This window comes from Eleginops maclovinus, chromosome 18 (assembly GCF_036324505.1).
Source record: "Eleginops maclovinus isolate JMC-PN-2008 ecotype Puerto Natales chromosome 18, JC_Emac_rtc_rv5, whole genome shotgun sequence".
NCBI classification, from domain to species: Eukaryota; Metazoa; Chordata; class Actinopteri; order Perciformes; family Eleginopidae; genus Eleginops; species Eleginops maclovinus.
The window spans coordinates 6187724-6209637 of NC_086366.1; the positions used below are offsets into that span (position 1 = coordinate 6187724).

The window sequence follows — 21914 nt, forward strand, 5'->3', positions numbered from 1 at the left end:
CGGCATATGCACACACACACACACACACACACACACACACACACACACACACACACACACACACACACACACACACACACACACACACACACACACTCCCTCCCTCCCTCTCTTTATAGATTGCTGGTTGCCCATCTCACAGCCCTGTATGTAAACCAGTGAAACCCCTTCAGGACATCAAATCCGTGGAATCTGTTGTCGGTTCTATCTAGGTCAATGCTTACAATAGCTGTGCAATTTCTCTCCTCCCGCCCTCTCTCCCTGCCCCCCCTTCGATCCCCCCTCTCTCGTTTGCTTAACCCCACAAGGTTGATTTTCCATTGCATGTATAAACATCCAAAATGCATGCAGAATTGAAGCATATTAAGCATGCTTTGCCTGCATATTAAGTGGAATATTAAAACATGTAGCCGCTGTGTAGAAGCTAATGTTAGAAATTACATTTAGGTTGTTTCTCATTAATATTTGTTCAGCTAATTGGTTTGGATGGTGCTGCTCTTCTGTGTGGTAATTTAAACACTGCAGGATGAAATACAGAGGAACCGCTTTCTAAGCAGTTAAAGCCGATGTTTGCTCTCTGATCTATAGTGGAAGATGTTTTGTGACCTGAGGCATGTGGCGCCTAATTTGTTAACCCGCACAGAAATAAAAAGAAACCTCTGCACCTGCTCGTCCATGCATTTTTCATAAGATCTTGACATGTCTATTTGAGAGGCCATTTTGAAAAAAAAAGGAAGACAATAAATATTAAAACAGCACAAGTTTAAAATAAAGAAGCACATGTGCAAATGTAGTCTTTGTTTCATCATAAATCTAAAAGACATATCTTACTGTACATGCCTTTATAAGAGAAATACTCACAGCTCCCTATATCCAGATTAAATCAATTAGCCCGTGTTAATCTGCTTTAGCTCCCACACAGCTTCAATTTCTTCTTCTAGTTTTGGATAAATCTCTGACATGACTGCTATCGAAGTACGGAAGTGAAAGTCTCTTATGAAGAGTGGCACATATTACGTACCATTTTAACAGGATATATTCTGCTCATTTTCAGGTTCATATTAGTAATTTGTGCCTCTACTGTGACATGTCTCCAAGCTCTTTATTTTTCTCATACTGCCTGTGCTGCAGCACCACTTTTCACCCTCTGTCTGAAACCAGAGCCCAGTCTGCTCTGATTGGTTAGCTGGCCGGCTTTGTTGTGATTGCTCAACCCCTTAGAGATGTCCCGCCTTTTATCCTATCACGTACAATGTGTTACAAAGTGATGTCACTATGTTCCGGGAGTAAACAAATGAATCAAAATGAGATGTTTCAGGCAGGGGCGGGGTTTCTTTAATTTCTCTTTATGGGTTTTCTGTATGCTATATAAACAAGCAAGTTATTTGTATGTGTAAACATACACAGAATTAAACCTGACTGGTTCTGAACCTGTGCAGAGTTGTTCTTCTGGACGCCCTCAGCGTTATCAGGGCTCTCCGTCCTCAGGCCTTCTTAAGCTCCCTCTGTCTTAGCATGCCCACCACTGTGCAGTGAAGACAATCTCCTGTAAATTGCTTTTTCGATCAGTTTTGACATCAATCTGCTCCCTTGGGACTGTGGGCATTCATGTGATGGTGGAGAGGAAGGTTTCTTTCCTTATGGATGTTGACAACCCCACTCAGCCTGGTTTGATCTGCAGCATTAACATAATATTACCCCACATACTGAAGTGGCAGTGACAGCCGGAGAGGGATCGGCTGTGTGCACCAGGCTTCGGCGCCACTGAGGTTACCACACCGGCAAGAGACGAGACAATAAAGACTGTTAGAGGGCAGACATTTATAGGATTACAACAAGGACAGCTTGTGCAATTAAACCATTAATGGAAACCTCTTGTCTGGGTGGTTTTACCACATAATGTACAGTATTAGCACAGAAAACATTGGTGAGGTTAGCTGCTCTGAATGTGCAAGTCTCATTCCACTCCACATCTTTTACATTACATTAAACTATTTTAACGTTCAATAAAAGTCCATATTTATAGACTACGTTAAGAGTCTAAGGGGCGGGATGTCACTAAGCGGTTGACCAATCACAACAGAGCCGGCCAGCTAACCAATCAGAGCAGACTCGGCTGTGGTTTCAGACAGAGGGTGAAAAGAGGTACTGCAGCACAGGCAATATGAGAAAAATAGCTTTTTGAACATATTTTTGGAAACATTTCCCAGTAGAGGCAAAACATACTTATATAAACCTGAAAATGAGCAGAATGTGAATGTGAAGCTGAAAAAATGGGCAGTTCTAACTTTTCAGCTCATGAGAATGATGTGTTCAGTTGAAAAATCATGCTAGAATCAGCACCATTTGGCTGAATGACCAGCAAGCATGTAGCTGGACTTCAATGTTAAGATCTCAGAGTGTATCTCCAACTACATCCCAGAAGGCTTTTACAGCCACACATGAGAGTATAGAAGGGTGCGTGATTCCCCACAATCCTGCCATGTTTATAACTCCAGAAGCGGTGATTATCTCATGTAGGAAAAAAGAATAACTTCTAAAGGCTTTGTGCGCTGTGAGACTCTTCTCCAAACACCCTGTGGAGAAAGAAATCCTTCTGTTGGATGAATTCTTTATACTGTAAAAAAGTTGTTTTGATCCTACATTACCATCACATGACGGCTGCCTCTCTTTCATGTGTTTCCCCCTGTTTTTGTCTTTCCTAGGGCAAAGATATCTCATCACATCCACAGGAGCCTTGTATATTCTGGACGTCCTGCCTGAGGATGGGCTGAATAACTACCGCTGCACGACCCGCCACCGCTACACCGGCGAGACGCGGCAGAGCAACAGCGCGCGTCTCATCGTTTCAGGTCAGGGCTGCATTCAGACCGGGATCAGTTTAACTGCAATAACTTTCAGGACTACAGTATTGACATCTTAGGGTAGATATTTTTTATTTATAGATAAAAAATGCTTATTTGAGGCAAAGAAACCATTGACTTTAAGGCGATGGAACAGGACGTGCTAAAATGCTAAGTAATTTCTAGGTCTTTGGACTCATTCCTTCACCACTCTATTAATATGGGATTAAACCGACCTGTGGCTCTTCACTAATTAACCCTACACTCTCTCTCCTCCCAGACCCCACCAATGCTGAGCCGGGCATCCTAGATGGCTTTGACCACAGAGAGGTGATGATCAATCACCGGGTGGAGCTGCCCTGTAAGGCCTCAGGCTACCCAACACCCAAATACCGCTGGCTGAAGGACAACAGCCCTCTGGAGCCCGATAGCCGCTTCAGACAGACCATCACCGGACTGCTGATCGAGAGCACGCAGCCCAGCGACTCCGGGACGTACGTCTGCGAAGTGTGGAACAGTTACGGCAATGCTGAGGTCATGGGGCGCCTGTACATCAAACGTAAGTCTTTATTCACTCAGTGGTTGGTTAAAGTACATTTACTCAAGGACCTTACTTAAGTTATCGGTAAAAAGTTGGGCTATTATACATGATAAGTACACTTGACTTGAATATGCTGCATTGTTTTCTTTCAGAACCCCTGAAGGCAGTGGTCAGCCCCCGGAAGGTGAAAGGCAGCGTGGGTAGCAAGGTGTCTCTGTCCTGCAGCGTGAGCGGCTCAGATGAGTATGAGCTGTCGTGGTACCGCAACGGAGAGATCATCTACCCCGGCAATAACGTGCGCTTCACCGGGCTCAACCGGGAGAACCTCATCATGGAGGGCATGTCCAAGAGCGACGGGGGAGCGTACCAGTGCTTTGCCAGGAAGGGCAAGATGTCCGCACAGGACTTCGTGCAAGTCATCCTCGAAGGTGAGCATGGGATTTATAGGCAGGGTTGGGAGGGTGACTTTAAAAATGTATTCAGTAATCTAATCTAGTATGACAATAAATCACACTAAAGTAAGAATCACGATAAAAGTCATGTAACCTGCTTTTTGATTACCTTTATTTAAAATGCAATACAAATAAATCCAAGAGAAAATGAATATCTATAAGATTTTTGCAACTTAGTTGTCCTATGTAAGACAACAGATCAATGTCACTGTTGAAAAAGAAGAAACCAAGATATTTAGGATAAAAATGATACGTATAGTTGTATAGTTAAGACATGCGTTTATGTAATCCATTACTCCCCAAGCCTTGCAGTCTGAGCAGAAGCCTCGCTGTAGCAGCTGTTAGCAGAAACAGATTCAGGGGATCAATACAGGGTTTTTGTGTTGAGGCCATCCTTCTGCGACTCTCCACCTTCAGAATGATAATCCTGCAAATACACACACACACGCACACATGTATCCAATAGCTTACATTGGCAGCGTTGCTCAGGCAACTGTATCCTGTGGTGTGGGAGCTGTAGAAAGAAGATATTGATAATCTATAATCATGTGGAACAGATCTAGATTATCAGAGAGCAGCAGATCTACTGTAAACGTTTCAGAAGCAAACCCCTGGTGGACGAAAGAGTCACTGTCGTCAACAAACAAGTGTTTTTTTTTTCACAGATTGACCCCTAACAGTTACTACGGTTAATGCGGGTGATCAATCTGAAAACCACAAATTAGTAACATCACCAAGTGTGACCCAGAGTTGCATGAATTGCATGACAGTAAAAAGACAAAAAGACATGAGGAATCAGAATGAGAGAATTACACTGTGCCAGAAAAATTGTCGGACTATAGTACAATAAAGCATCTCTTTATTACAACACCACGTGCATTTGTTTATCTTCGCCCAATATACGAATAGGATTTCAACGTTGATTAATCGTGACTGATAGACAAATAAAAAAATAGCTTGACTTGCCTTTTTTACCCAGCTAACATCAGCTGGACTGTTAGGGGGCAGCACTACAGTTCAACATCTTTATGCACTCTCATGTCCCCCCCCCCCCCCCCACTGCAGATGGTACTCCAAAGATCCTGTCCTCGTTCAGCGAGAAAGTGGTGAACCCCAACGAGCCCGTCTTCCTGGTCTGCAACGTGAAGGGCACGCCTCCCCCCCGCTGCACCTGGTCTCTGGACGACGACCCCGTCATCAAGGACAGCCACCACCACCTGGGCCACTACGAGACCCACGAGGGCCACGTGGTCAGCCAGCTGAACGTCACGCACACCCAGGTGCAGGACGGCGGGGTGTACCGGTGCACGTGCAGCAACTCGGCCGGGGTCGTTTACCACCAGGCTCGAATAAACGTAAGAGGTGCTTGTCAAATCAGCTCCTCCAAGAACAACAATACACATACCTGTCTGTCTCTCTATGTGTCTGTCTCTCTGTGTGTCTGTGTGTCTGTGTGTCTGTCTGTCTGTCTGTCTGTCTGTCTGTCTGTCTGTCTGTCTGTCTGTCTGTCTGTCTGTCTGTCTGTCTGTCTGTCTGTCTGTCTGTCTGTCTGTCCAGCTGCCTGTCTGGTGTTTGCAGTAAATGAGCGATATTGAAATAATATGGTCAGCACAAATTACTTTGGCCACAATAATAAAATGATGATGTAGTGGCAACTCTTGCACAAATAAAAAATGTGACAAGTCCGAGTGTAACCACATTTCATAACTCCTAGAGGGGCATATGAATGTCTCTGCAATACAATAGGTGACCCATGATGGGCAGAACGACACAATCGTCCTTAAAGCTGTGCAAATTGTAAAGGCAAAAAAACAGCAACTCCAGGCTAGATCCATGTCCCTTCTTATTTTAAGCAGAAAGCAATGAAGTGTTAGATGTATTTAATATTAGGTTCCTAATCACATTTACACTGATAGATTTTGCCCCGATTTTTGGTCCTGTGTCTTATTTTCCTCCTCTGCTCCTTGCATAATTTGTAGTTTTGTAGCATCGTCTTTTTCCCCCCCAAATTATTACTTCCTAGATGCCTGTATTTTTAGGTCAAATGAATTACTCCGGTTTGCTGCACATATCTGGATATTGGGTTTCCAAAATGGGCTGGTTTGTAAATAGCCGGAAGAAAAATATATTACTTCTATTTGCATGATTGCATTAATCTGCGGGTGTGTGTGTGAGTGTGTTTCTTTCTGCATGTGTTTACTCAAGTAGCCGATTCACGATCCGATGTTAAAGCGATTACTCTTATTTCCATTTTATGAGGCGCAGAATGCAGATTACAGTGATGTGGGTAAACAGCAGGAGCAGCGTTATCTAAACGCTCTGTTTTCCTGCAGACGGCGAGCACACTTTAATCACTTTACCGCCGTCTGCTCACAGTTAAGCCCAACATCTTGTTGTAAAACAAACAACAGTTTATTTTGCGTGTATTAATATTTTAGTGGCAGGTACAATACGTGAAGCTGTAGAGAGAAATGTTTCATGTTCTGTGTCTAGCAGTTGTTTAATTCATTTTGGAAAGTATTTTATTTACAAAAACACCAAAAATAAAGCCAACGTGATTCGATTCACCTTCCACCGAATGTCTTTATAGAGGATCTTTTCCCCTTCTCTGTCCCTCTCTTAGGTCGCGCCAACATCCGCCCGATGAAAAACATCACGGCGATCGCCGGACGAGACGCGTTCATTCACTGCCGTGTGATTGGCTACCCTTACTACTCCATAAAGTGGTACAAGAACTCGGCGCTGCTGCCGTTCAACCACCGGCAGCGAGCGTTCGAGAACAACGGCACACTGAAGCTGACCAACGTGCAGCAGGTGGACGCCGGCGAGTACAACTGCAAAGTGATGGTCCAACCCAACAAGATGGACTCCCAGAGCGTGCACCTGCGTGTCAGAGGTCAGTACATTTCAGGAAAAATATTTGCCTCTGAAATGTGTAGAAATATGATATAAGTGAAGTAAAATTATGTCAAAATAGTACCTGTGTGAATCGTCCTAGTTACTTTCCAATCAATCTACTATTTTATCCACTCATCTTAACCCTTGATTACAGGATAAGCGCTTATTCAGAGTGAGTCAAACTGGATTCATGATACAACAACACAGTAATACAATTAGATCTATTCAAACCGACTGCTCTATATTCAGAGGGAAATCTCCAGCTGTCACACACACACCAGTCATCTGTGTGTGTGAGTGTCCAGTGAGTTGAACTAACAGTGAAATCAGCAGCACTTTAGCACCTTATTTAATTCACAACAAAGTGGAGATAATGGACTCCGGGGATCCCCAAAGACACTTGCGCATTTTTAAGCATGAGCAGAGTAAATTAACAAATGCACTCGCTCTCTACAGCACCGCTGGGAAGGGTTGCTTTATATCATGGCGCTCTCTTCAGCTCTCCCCCTCTGTTCCCCTCGCTCCAGTGGAAAGTGTAATATAGCATACTGTACAGAGGGAGGGGGGCCTAATGGGGAAGCCGTTTTTAAGTATTACCTATTACAGATGTAAGATCAGTCACTGTGTAATATCACTGCTACAGCCTTCATTAGATACTCTGTAACTGGGAATTAGCAGATTCCTAGATACTGAATTAAAAACAACAAATTAAACAAAGAAAGTGAAAACCATGATGCAGATTCAGGCAGTAGGCGTATAGATTCACACTTAAACACAAAACTTGTAGCTATAAGAGAATACACTTACCTTTTTATGTTTCCTGATTACCTGTTATCCATTACTCCCCAATCCTGCTTCTGGCTGAATTCTCATGTGATCTCCGTGTCTCCTCCTCTCTGCCAGTCCCTCCCTACATCCAGCCCTTTGAGTTCCAGCGGTTCACCATCGGTCAGCGCGTCTTCATCCCCTGCGTGGTCATGTCGGGCGACCGCCCTCTGGACATCACCTGGCAGAAAGACGGCCGTCCGATCCCCATCAGCCTGGGCGTGACCGTGGATAACATTGACTTCACCAGCTCGCTGCGCATTTCCAACCTGACGCCCGACCACAACGGCAACTACACCTGCGTCGCCCGCAACGAGGCGGCGGCTGTGGAGCACCAGAGTCAGCTCATTGTGAGAGGTGAGAGGAAACAGAGGAACAGATTTAGGAATTAGGGCTAAATGTCTACTGGCAACCTGTAGACTACTATTACTAATACTAATACTAATTTTAAGTAATCCCTGGCCAAACTTCACTCATCACTTCCTCCTGTGTGGCTGAAGGTAGAATTGACTAATGCCGTGTGACTGGTATTAAAATCTGGACACACAGACCATAATACATACAGCTAAAACATGTGTCAACAGTACTGGGAAAGTCCCTTTTGAAAACTATGTTGCAGATAACCAGTTACTCTGTTAAGAAGCCAATAGGCAATTTAAGTAATGAAGTTTCTTAAAGTCACGTTATTTAGTACATGTGATTACTTTAATGACAGGTATTTGAATTTACACACAACATCTATTACAAACTGTCTGTCCTGGGAGAGGGACCCCTCCTCTGTCGCTCTCCCCGAGGTTTCATTCATTTTCTCCCGTTAACTGTGGAGTTTCTTAGGACGTTTTTCCTTGTCCAATGTGAGGGTCCAAGGACAGACGGTGTCATATTCATATCCTTGTCCACTGAGACAAATGTAACATTTTTAATATTGGGCTATATAAATAAACTTTGATTGACTGATTGATATTTTTGTCAAGGTCTAAAAATGTATCTTAATCCAGGAAGTGTAAAAGGTTCTCAACACTGATATCTGTAAAACGTTTATTAAAATGACCTTTTTGTAACTTGAATTATGATTGGAACAGAGAAAAACAATACATGTTTTATTCTACATACCTACAGTGGTATGCAAAAGTTTGGGCACCCCTCTGAGATTTCATGACAATTTGCTTTTCCTTTATAATAGAAGATCACAGCAACAACATTTGTTTTCCTACAAAGATGTAGACGTTTTAGTGTTTTCCAGACCAAAATTCTTAGGGTAGCATTACATAGTTTTATTATAATAAAATAAAATGCAAAAAATGGGATGTGCAAAAGTTTGGGCACCCTTATAAATAGCATTCATTTCAACACCTGTACGGATTTATAGCTGACAGGTTGCTGCACAAAATTGCTTTGATTAGCTCATTAGACCTTCAATTACAAAGACAGGTGGAACCAATCATGAAAAAGGCTATTTAACATAGGTAATAGCTGGCTGTGCCTGGCCTAGGTTCTTTCTTAGGGAGTGGCAAGATGGGGACCTCAAAACAACTCTCCACTGACCTGAAAGCTAAGATAATCCAACATTATAAATTAGGAGAAGGGTACAAAAAATTATCTGACAGGTTTAAACTGTCTGTCTCCACAGTCAGAAACGTAGTTGTGAAATGGAAGGCCACAGGAACAGTCCGTGTGAAGGAAAGATGTGGTAGGCCGACAAAAATAGGGGAAAGGCACAGGCGAAGGATGGTGAAAATGGTCACAGAGAAGCCACAGACCACCTCCAGAGAACTACAACAACATCTGGCTGCTGATGGTGTAGTTGTTCACCGTTCCACAATCCAGCGTACTTTGCACCAGGAAGAGCTCATTGGAAGGGTGATGTGCAAAAAGCCTTTCCTGAGTGTTAATCACAAGAAGAGTCGCATGAGGTATGCAAAAGCACATCTGGACAAGCCAGAAGCATTTTGGAACAAAATACTGTGGTCAGATGAGACCAAGATTGAGTTATTTGGTCATAACATGAACAGGTATGCATGGCGAAAAAAACACACTGCATTCAATGAAAAGAACTTGTTGCCCACTGTAAAATTTGGTGGAGGATCTATCATGTTATGGGGCTGTGTGGCTAGCACAGGTACTGGAAAACTTGTTAAAGTTGAGGGCCACATGAATTCCTTACAGTACCAGGAGATTCTTGACAAGAATGTTCTAGAGTCAGTCACAAAGTTGAAGCTACGCCGGGGTTGGATTTTTCAGCAGGACAATGATCCTAAGCACCGATCAAAATCCACCAAGGAATTCATGCAGAAGCACAGGTACAATGTTCTGGAATGGCCATCCCAGTCCCCAGACCTTAACATCATTGAAAATGTATGGATTTATTTGAAGAAGGCTGTCCATGCACGGAGGCCAAGAAACCTGACTGAACTGGAGACGTTTTGTGTGGAAGAATGGGCCAAAATACCACCTGCCAGGCTTAAGGGACTTGTCTGTGGCTACAGGAGGCGTCTACAGGCCGTTATTGCAGCAAAAGGAGGCAATACTAAATATTAATGGAATTATTTCTTAGGGGTGCCCAAATTTATGCACATGCCTATTTTTGTTTGAATGCACATAAACATGTTTCTGTTTGACCAATAAAAGTTATTTCACTACTGAGATGTTTCTGTTACCATAAGGTATAACATATGTTAAAATGAAGTTGCTGCTTCAAAAGCTCAGCAAGTGACAAACTGATGCAGTGGTTTTCCTAAGGGGTGCCCAAACTTTTGCATACCACTGTATATATTAACTGTATGGGAATACAGTAATAGTTATTTAGAGACTTAATGATCTACTTCACAACACTGGTGCACGATACAATAACAATGTTAAACATACTTTACAAAAATGGCTCAGATTAACATTTTGATTTAAGCTAAAACTCCTCATCTCTTCTCTGACATGATTGATTAAAATTTGCTACTTTTTATAGTGGAAAGTGGTTAACGGGTGTGTGTGTGTGCAGTTCCTCCTCAGTTTGTGGTGCAGCCTGAGGATCAGGACGGGATCTACGGGAAGACTGTGACTCTGAACTGCTCGGCTGAAGGATACCCTCCACCCACCATCGTATGGGAACACTCAAAAGGTACATCCAACACAGCGCGCATTAGAAACTGCAATCTAACCTGCCAGACACACCAGAAGTATGATTTAGAATGAAGTCACATTTCTTAATTTCAAATGTGGAATAAAAAAGAAGATTATTATAGTTGCAGTTTTGCTTACTAGTGTGTGCAGCTGCCTGGACCACACCTTGGTCTCAGCTTGGGTTTCATAATGTGTATGAAGGTGAGTGCAGTAGTAGTGCTTTTGCAGGTGAGTGGTTTCCATTTGCTTCATCCAAAGCCAGAGCACATGTGTGTGATTGCACGGATGCACAACACACACACACACACACACACACACACACACACACACACACACACACACACACACACACACAGCCATCTGCTCTGTATACATGGGTCTGGGGGCTTGCAGTGTTTCCACCTGCACCATTAGAGAATCATCAGAGAGTAAGAGACAGAGAGACAGATGGAGCGTTAGCAGAGGGACGGACAGACAGACAGCAGGTGAGTTGAGCCACTTGAGCCGGGCGGATGAAGAGGGGCCCCAGGTGTTGCTCCATCATCCATATAACCAGGGATGAAAGCTTCCCCAGCAGAAGGACAACAACCAATGTGGTGTTTGTGTTTGTGTGTGTGTGTGTGTGTGTGTGTGTGTGTGTGTGTGTGTGTGTGTGTGTGTGTGTGTGTGTGTGTGTGTGTGTGTGTGTGTGTGTGTGTGTGTGTGTGTGTGTGTGTGTGTGTGTGTGTGTGTGTGTGTGTGTGTGTGTGTGTGGCCCAATGATCAAAGGAACGAGATCTGTTTTTCATCCTTTGATTGGATGTGTGTGTGCGGGCGTGCATGAAAGACAGGCCTCATGCTCGATTAGTACTGCCTGACCAGTCCCGATCAGTACAGAGGGATTAGCCACCTCAGTGCAGTGTGTGTGTGTGTGTGTGTGTGTGTGTGTGTGTGTGTGTTTGAGTTTGTGTTTTTACTCAATTGTAGCGTTAAAAACAAACTTTAGCTATAGCCAGCAGGAAGTGGTTGAGTTGGCCAGGCTGAAGGTCAGTTTTTGGCTAAATTTCCTGAGGCCTCCATCAATAAATCCATCAAAATACTTTATTAATCCCAGATGATGAAGACTTATGGCTCACAGTGAAGACATAATGAAGACATGATGGAGACACATATCCGGATGCAGCCATTTTTCCATAAACCACATTAAATTACACTCCAGATATTCGGTCTGACTCCTAGCTAACACCGTTAGCTCGTCCAATTATTAGCAGGTGAATTTATGTTGCCCATGATGAAAGTGGGGGAGACGGCTTGTGTCTTCTTTTATCAATAAATCTGGACCCAGCTCTCCTCCTTCATCTCTTCGGATTACCCAACATCCTCTGTGTCGTTCTCCAGATTTCAGAGGGGAATGTCTTCTTTCTGACCAGCATATTAGAAGGCTTTAGCATGATCAGGTTCTCCCTGTTGTAAACAGGGCAGACATGCAGTTGCAGTGGCGTGGATGCAGCAATTCAAAATCAACAAACAAAATCTCTCTAGAAGAAAGTTTAGAGGGGGCACAGCTTAATTAGTTGTTAATAGAAGTTACTAGCTGGAGAATAACATGTAAAATCGAAACAGAAAGCTAAAAGCTGAACACATTAAAATGTAGTGGGAGAAACTGCAACAGGCTGCATGCACATTTTGCCCATTCTGCACTAGTCACATATTCTTAGCACATTTTACTCACATATCTGCTGGTGACTTGGAATATGTTGTTGTGCAGGACATCAGTCAGAGCACAGAGGCAATGAAAACCACCTCCAACAGAAATCCTATCCAGGGTAGGTGGCTTGGGAAGTTATCGTGTAATTGGTTGTAGGCCAGAGTGCAGTTTGTCCAGAGAATGGCTGTCTGGCATGATTTCACTAGCTGAGAGCCAGATGAGTGTCTCTGGGAGATATGGAGCAGTAAGTAAAGGTCAACCACCATTAGCATAACGACTAGCACCATTTGGATATGCAAAATCCATAATTCAAGGAAGAACACACACACACATCTCTCTCTCTCTCTCTCTGTGTTTCTCTCCAGGGGAGCAGGAACAAAGTCACCACTTGACCCTTTGCTTGCCACGGCCACTTGACTGCATTTTAATTAAAAAGCAAAAACCCACAGCGCACTAAATAGCCTAATCTCTACACGCTAACTTTAACACGAGCTAATGCAGCGTCTGGCTCAGTTCACACACGTGTTTAATACTACATGAGCGAGGTGCAGTACAGTGCTTTTATCTCTATAGGAGCAGACACTGGCTTTATAATTCATCCTCACTGACATTTCCTGTGGATTTAACGCCGCCATCGCAGAAAGAGACACTGTATTGTTTGACAATAGAACAAGAGCGATGATATCTTTTTCTATTAAAAAGATGGGTATTAATTACACGCAGGCAGCAGGCCAGAATCTGTCGGAGATATCCAGTCCAATTATTTCACAGATGCTTCAGTGATGGATATCAAATGTCAGTCCTATTGGGCTGTGGAGAATTGGGAAAAAAGATATCTGCAGAGTTCTCAAACCAGACTAATAGGAGATACATGGAGGAATGTGTCCCGGTGTGTATGGTGCAAATACATTAAAATAGAACAAAAATTAAAACACTGATCAAAACTGTACATCTCTTAAAAAGTTACAATGTGCAAAAAGAAATATTGTTACATCATGTGCATTAATGTAATGCATATGATGTGGCTGAGGGCCAGGGTCAGCGGGGGGTCCGGGGCCTTGTTGATGAGGCCGGTAGCGGAGGGGAAGAAACTGTGTTATGGTCAGAAAAACAGGGTTTTAAAGAAAATTCGACTGAAGTACTCTTTAGTGCACATTTATAAATCTTAAAACTAAATAAAGAGTTACATCCCAGGTCAACAGTATGGAAGAGGGTTATTTTCGAGGGGTTTCTGACAAAAGTGATTCTTTTTTCAGTTCTGAGATTAATATTCAGAATTCTGAAGTCAGTGTTCAAATCACCTGTGTCCCTAATCCTCTTCAACACATGTCTTCAGTGATGGTTATAACTTGTTAAATGTTTGTTTCCTTGTTGATGTTGCAAATGGAGCTGCTGTGATGCAAGAAACATTTCAGACTTGATCTGAGGATAAAGTTTGATCGTATCGCATCGTACCCAGGCCTTTAGGATTACTCTGTCCTCATCCAAGGCCATATATGCAGTCCGTATAACTATTTCATCTGAATCCAACACAAATATGAAGAATAAACCCAAACAGAGGACACACAGGGATAAATCGTCAAAATAAATCCATGCCTCGCTACATCTCTGAGGCTCTCAGTGCTGAAGGCCAGCAGCAAAGAGAGGCCTCTGCGCTCTCTACCTGTTTTTGTTGTGCACCAATCTGCTGCCTTGTTAAACATGAGCATTATGTCAGTAGTGATTGCATCACAGCAGCAGCTCGGCCTGTTTCCCTGCACTCAGCAGCTGCTTGGCGGTTTAAGGATTTAGGCCTGGTGTTAAGAAACATGTTTACAATCCTCGCTTAATCTGACGGGCTTTGTCATAAAATCTGTAAACACGGACGCATGGTCAAACGAATGTACACACACAAACACACACTGACACACAGCTAACATGTTATACTACTGTAAGAGTCCTAAAATCTAGAACATTTGTAAGCATTTTACCATTTCCTATTCCCTATTCTCTAACGGTTTTTTGAACGTGTTTGTAGTTACAAGCCTGAAATAAGGTCTGTGGTTCACACAAGCTGAAGAGATTTGAACTTCTGTAAATACCCCACTGGTGAAAACAAAAATCCCAAATCCAATGGAAAAATCCCATTGCTTGCCGAAATATGTCATCACTGCACCACTCTATACATGGACTATATGAAGACTCGGATATTATACTCTATTTAAATGCTTATTCTCTCATTAGTTATGTAAACATTTGTTTGTTTCTGCTCCCTCTTGCTTTTTGTCCCAGGTGCCGGTGTCCCTCAGTTTCAGCCCATCCCTCTGAACAGCGGCTCTCGGGTGCAGCTGCTGATCAACGGCTCTCTGCTGATCAAACACGTGCTGGAGGACGACAGCGGCTTCTACCTGTGTAAGGTCAGCAACGACGTGGGAGCTGATGTCAGCAAGTCGATGTACCTCACCGTCAAAAGTAAGAGGCTGCATCTGATGCACGATCAATAACAGCTGATGGGGAGTAATCATGGTGTATTGTAACGTCTGGGGGTTGGTGCAGCGTGCGGGCTGTTAGAAAGAGTTCCCAGCTCTTGGGTTTACAGATATGTGTACTCCTCGTAAAGTTGATCAGCCAGACATTGAACTTATTAAAGTAGAGAAGGAAGCGAGATGCACATCAGCATATCCAGTAGCTGTGCAATGTGGAACAAACTGAGTCTGAGAGGTACAGATCCTGGCATACTCTGTCTTACTTTCACTGAACTAAATACATTGTGATGAACACATCTACTACTTAAATGTTAAAAACATTATTTTTAAAATTAAAGTCTGAATATACCTGTATTCCTCCTTCTCCTCCTCCAATGCAAGCTTAGCCTGAATTGATTGTCTTGCAAAGGAAAGTAGGCCACACCTTTGCAAAGCTGTGTTCCCTCCAGAGGGAGTTTCTCTCCCACACGCTCCCCCCCTGCACGAAAACCCTCCATTGGACTCCTTTGTTTACTACCAGAACATAATGACATCATTATTAAACACTTCGACTCTGATTATTGCCTAGTGCTCCAACACATTGTGCGTGATAGGCTAAGGGGCGGGACATCTCTAAGCAGTTGAGCAATCACAACAGAGCCGGCCAGCTGACCAATCAGAGCAGACTGGGCTCTGGTTTCAGACAGAGGGTGAAATGAGGTGCTACAGCACAGGCAGTATGAGAAAAATAAAGAGCTGAACATTAAAGAATGGAGACATGTCCCACTAGAGGCACAAAATACTAATATGAACTTCAGCATTATATGTCCTTTTGAAATCCCATGTTTTTTAGTTTTGCTTTTACCTAGGCAGATGACAAATAACTGTTTTTTTTCACGCCTTGTTTGTTGGTAGGAACACTAAATACCCATATGGATGCGCACAAGCTTTAAAAGATGTATTCTTAATATGTCCCCTTACAGAAAAGCATTAAAGGGGTCATGACCCTGACTTATTACTGAGTGAGATGACAAAAAACAAATAGTGTAAGACAGAAAAGTGGAATCGTATCCCTATCCCAGCTTATTGTCCTGTGCTCAAGTGTATTTTTGTCTGAGTTGCAGGCATGTTTTTGTCCCTGACTGAAGGTCTCCTGCCTCTAGTGAGTATTAGCATGTAGCTCCCCTATAGCGTTAGGAGTGTGTCCTTATTCTCATGGCTCTTTGATGTGAGTTGGGTTTATTCTCCCTGCCGTTATCAAACTGGAGCACAAGCAGCCCCCGTGACAGGCAGACCACTCTCTATCTCTTCTTCTTCTCTCTCTCTTCACCAGCCTAAAGGCTCATATGTAGAAAACAACTGTGTTAAACATGTACAAAACCTGACATTTACAAGGGATACAAACTTTAAAGTGATAGGATGGAAAGTAGCTAACTGACCCTGACTTCTGACCTTTCTGTAAAAAAAAGGAAGCCCACAAAAAATTAATTCCTTCTAGAGAAATTTGCACTTGTTATCATTAATATCAGCTGGCATGCCTTGGATATCCATGTGTCACTGTAATTAAGCCTCGCAGTGTACGAGTTTGGGAGCTGCCGCTGTGTGAAGCCGTCAGTGCCGCAGCAGCAGAGAGAGAGGAACATGCTCGCTGTGTTTTCATAGGTCAGTCTGCTGACTGTGGCTCCCAGTTGCTATGCAGCGAGTTGACCTATGGCTGTGCTAACCTTTTTTTCTTCCATTTTCCACCAAGAGAGAGCAAACACTGAGGCTGCAGCTACACAACACTCCTCTCTCAGCAGCATATCCATCTCTAACATTGATTTTTTAGACATTTTTTATTCATTACAACTAAAGAAAAGAAAAGTACAAACAAGCAAAGCCTTCAGTAATAGGCTACAGTGTGTTTTAGCTTATATAACTGGGCTGTTAAAGAGAACATATGCTGCTCATTTTGTATGAAGTGCCTCTACTGTGACATGTTTCCATGCATTAATGTTAAAAAAAGTCTTTATTTTTCTCATACTGCCTCTACTGCAGCACGTCACCCTGTCTGAAACAACTAATACTACAGGCTTTAAAAAAACACATTAGTTTGGTACACGTCTTCATAAAAATAAAATCACACCATAATCATTTAATATATTTTTCAATGATATTGACAGAAATTAAATGAAAATAATCAACCCTCCAATATTGTGAATCACATCGCTATTTTTTCCAAATCGTGCCCTAATAGATACTGCAGATAAGACTGAATATGGGTTAAAAACATGTGAGTCTCTTTTTACACTCTGCCCATTTACTCTTGCAGTGTCATTTAAAACCTCTCAGTCATTTATAACTCGGTTAGCATTGACGTGTCATTTTAACAGCTGGAATAATACACATTACAGGAAACTGCTGCGAGTTATTTGGGCCTATGATAAACCTGTGTGCTGGACTTCCTCTGCTGGTATTGGCTGCTTGGTCATTACTGCACATGCTGGCTCAGCCACATGCTTGTCACTCATCAACAGATCACATTTCATGCCCTTTAAACCCCAAACTGTACTCGAACACTCAAGACGCTTTCTGTAAAAGTGTACTTACTCGCATGAGTGGTTTGAAAAGGAGAGACCATTACTGTGCACACCCTCATGTCCGTTTCTCAGTGTGTGTGTTTGTGTGTGTGTGTGTGTGTGTGTGTGTGTGTACACATATATTTTGCTTCTTACTGAGAGGGGTTTCACTTCTTGTGTTTTTGCAATCACATCTTTTTTTAGTTGTGTAACAGTTCATGGTGCATTGTGTTCATTCTGCTTGCATGCAGTGTGTGTGTGTGTGTGTGTGTGTGTGTGTGTGTGTGTGTGTGTGTGTGTGTGTGTGTGTGTGTGTGGTGTGTGCGCGCGTGTGTGTTAGGAGACGCTGGAACTCTTGAGTGCATTTCAGCCTCATTTAAATCCGTCAATACGAAAAAGGCTCAAGGGAAGAGCAGTCTGCGTGTTTCTCTGCTTTATTTGCACTCTCTGGCTGTCTTTGTTTCCAGCAATGTGAGGAAGACTAAAAAGATAACACATTATCTGTTTCATTTTATATTCTTGTTAATTTGCCTGCAGCTGTGTGTGTCCTCCAAGTGCTTCACCCCCCCCCCCCCCGCATTAAACAAAGCATGCATTTATTTACCATTTACATTTTGTAGCGCCTCTTCTAACAAAAATAGTCTTTATCCCAGATGAGTAATAGAGTAATACATCATATATTTAAATCACCGGTGTGCGCTGCTCCTCCGTGTCTCTGCTGTTAGCCCTCTTTTTTGATCACATTGTCAACATAGTAACGCCTGTAAAGTGACAAAACAGAATTGCTTGTGTAATCACGAGGGTCTGAATTATTTTTCTGCTCTGAAAACAAAAGAGCCAAAGTCGAAGAAACGGATTGAACAGTAAGTAAAAAGTGGTAAGAGTTAGCATTCCTGGCTAGCTAGCTTGCATGCGGCTTTAACCTTAATCTTTTAGCATCACATCATGTACAGTAAGTTGCCATCAAAGTAATATCTGTAAAATACCATTTAGAATGAAAACAATCTTAATCCCAGGTGAGTATTACAGTTATACATGATATATTATAATTATTTACATCAGTTCACGATGTTAGTCCTCTTTGTGATCACATGTCAACAACATAGTGAAAGTTAGCTTTTGGGCTAACTAGCTTTCGTGTTGCTTCATATCATATACATACATACATACATATATATATATATATATATATATATATATATATATATATATATATATATATATATATATATATATATATATCTCATATACGCTATGTATGTAGCCTAGAGTGAAACATCTTTAGCAAGGTTTTTATATTAAAATGAGTGATCTGAATAATTAAAAACCATTGTATTCAACCATGAATGGAGTCGATGTTAGCTTAATTAGCTAGCTAGCTACAACTGATCAAATTTGTCAGCATGTTATTGTAATATTTGTTGGTTGCTAGGTAGAAGTTTGATATGCAAGCATTAGTTTATCCACGGAAAAATAACACAAACTGAAGGTGATTTTTACGGAGCCCGCGAAGGGTCACGTTGGTAAATATTTTCATTGCGTTCCCACGCAATAGTTGTGCGTTCCCTCGCAATAGTTTTGCGTTCCCACGCAATAGTTTTGCGTTCCCTCGCAATAGTTTTGCGTTCCCACGCAATAGTTTTGCGTTCCCTCGCAATGCTTTTTGCGTTCCCTCGCAATAACTTTTGCGTTCCCTCACAATAGGCTACTTTTTTCCTCACAATAACTTTTGTGCTCCCTTGAATAGGGCTCTGTATTTCCAACCTCACAATAGGCTACACGGTTGATTTGGATTTCAGTCACCATGGATAACCTGGACTTTAAAAAATGATCACAAAAAGGTATTGCGAGGGAACGCAAAAAGTTTTGCGAGGGAACGCAAAAAGTATTGCGAGGGAACGCAAAACTATTGCGAGGGAACGCAATAAAAATATTTACCAACATGACCCTTCGCGGGCTCCGTATTACGGAGCCTGCAGGTACATGGCAAAAAATGCTGATTTCAACCTCGACATTTTAAATATCACAATAAGGACTGCTTAATATCATATGACGCTGAATGTATGTCCGGGTTTTGGACCGGCATAACTAGACATTTAATGAACATGGATTTTTAGAAACTGGATTTTTTTTTTCAATTCTCTAATTTTTGAAATCACCAATGGCTCAATTTCAGACAACATCTCCCCCATAATGCATGTCTCTGAAAACCCATCTCTGTAAGAATGAAGCCTCCTCCACACATCCTCACTTCCTGTCTGCACCTTTCTGTCTTTGTTCCCCTTACCTCTCCCTCCCTCTCTAACCCCACAGCTTTCTCTTTCTCCCTTGTCTCCCCTCTCTACCCACTCACACTTTCTCCTCTAGCCGCCCGCGTTTTATTACCAGGCCCCTGTAATATCGCTGGATATTAAAAAATATACATCAACCGAGCAATTATGGGCCATCAAAAAGAATAGGTTTAGCCCCGGGCCCTGCGACTGCTGCACGGTAGCTGCATGGAGATGAGATTAGGAGGGAGCGAGCGAGTAGCCTCACAACGGCTCGGGCCACTCAAGCACGACTGAGATCTGGGAAGATTGTAGGACATTTTAGATACTGCCGTCTACATCACATGGTGTAGGTCTTGAATACACAAACACTTAGCATGTTTCATTCACACACGTCTCACAAATCAACATACAAGGTCATGAAACATCTCTAGTATTCAGATATGCATATTAATCCCAGAATGTGCTCATACATATGAACAAAAGCAGAAAATACTCTAATGGTTTCATACACACATAAACACACACATTGCCTTCTGTCACTGAGCAAACACGAGCTCTGTCGATGTTAACTTCCTCTGCCAAGGCCACAGATTTAGTCGGAGAAAATCGCCCCTGTTAAGGAGCAATAACATTTAGAGAAGGGGCTGAGAAGACTCTTTTAATAGGACTCACTTAAAATTCATAGTTGCTATGCAAAATAAATCAGCGATTTCCTGCGCGGGGGCAGTGGGAAAGGGGATGATGGTGCGGGGAGCGAGGGAGAGGGAGGGGCTGCGAGTGAATAAGAGATGAGGTTTAAACGTTGGCAGTCCCAGGCCTGACACATTTTATCATGTCGGGGGTTGAGGGTGCACGTACACACACACACAGACACAAGTCGCACCCCTTTTAGATTTTTGTTGGCTTCATCAAAGAAGGAAATGTACTGTGAGAAAAAAAGTCAGAAACATGTTGAAGAAGTCTGTTCCTGTGTGTTTGTTTGTGTGTGTGGAGGGTGTTGCTGTGTGGGATTTGTGTTTGTGCAAGCACTCTTAAACTCTCTTGATATCAATCTGCAGTAGCCTACACAGATATAAATTACAGACAGACAGTTAAATGGCTGGTGTTATTTTTAGATAACACAGATATACTAGCAGACTCGTTCCAGAGACATGTTTTGTGATGCCTGCTACCAATCATGTTAGCATTGTCATTGTGAGCGTGTTAATTAATGCTACCACAAAGCACCTCTGTGCCCAAGTAGAGACTCTACGCTGCAGTCTGAAAGACATCTTCCCTAACTACTTTTACTTGACCTTGATGTAAAACCGAACAAGGTCAAGGAAGGTGTGAAGAAAACTTATTTGCAAAAGACAACTATGGCGCTAAGAGAATCAGAGTGCAAATACACTAGGCTACATTATTATGCAATGGTGGATGTTATGGCCGTGCATAGCTTTGAAGAGGACATATTCTGCTAATTTTCAAATTCATATTTTATCTTGTGCCTCTACTGTGACATGTCTCCACACTTTAATGTTCAAAAAGCTCTTTATTATTCTCATACGTCCTGTGCTGCAACACCTCTTTTCACCCTCTGTCTGAAACCAGAGTCCAGTCTGCTCTGATTGGTTATCTTGGCCAGCTCTGTTGTGAATGGTCAACCGCTTAAAGATTTCCCGCCCCTTTTGCATATCATGTACAATGTGTTGCAGCGCTAGCCAATAGCAGCACGAGTGTTACATAATGATGTCACTCTGTTCAGGAAGTAAACAAAGGAGTCCAATGGAGGCGTTTAAGGCAGGGGGGGAGTGTGGGAGAGAAACTCCCTCTGGAGGGAATACAGGGGTTTTAGTCTTTGCAGACCATTTAAATGCACAAAAACGGCAAATACTGAAACAAAGACATCGCAGAAAATAATCAGATTCACTTCTCTGCCTGCAGAATGATCGAGGTTTAAACACATCAGGGTAATTTGCCATTCACATAAGAAGAGTATAATAAATGATTCATTATAAATTCAAGTGCTTTAATTGACTTGTGATTGTCTAACCTTCCTGGCACTCCTCGTACGAGCAAACCGCACCAGAGTGTGTGAAGACAAATGATTACAAAGTTTTATACAAATAATGTTTTGACCCGCAGGGATACGGAGTGTGTGTGTGTGGAGGCGTGTGTGCTTTTTAAATAGCGTTTCCAGTTGTTTGTGTGTGCCATTGCTTCTGTATGTTTTGGTTTCTTCTCTATACTGAGTAAGCGAGGCCTGTGTGTCTTAGTGTATTTCTGTGTGTGTATCTGTG

General features: G+C 42.5%; 1 protein-coding gene across 1 annotated transcript in view; it reads left to right on the forward strand.

Moving 5' to 3' along the window:
• The window catches only part of dscamb (Down syndrome cell adhesion molecule b), a 123972-nt gene that overhangs the window by 73212 nt on the left and 28846 nt on the right, over positions 1-21914 (forward strand). The window contains 8 exon segments of the mRNA XM_063907849.1: positions 2706-2852; positions 3124-3402; positions 3537-3812; positions 4902-5198; positions 6460-6732; positions 7638-7916; positions 10552-10671; positions 14632-14811. Of these exon segments, the coding sequence (XP_063763919.1) occupies positions 2706-2852; positions 3124-3402; positions 3537-3812; positions 4902-5198; positions 6460-6732; positions 7638-7916; positions 10552-10671; positions 14632-14811 (1851 nt within the window).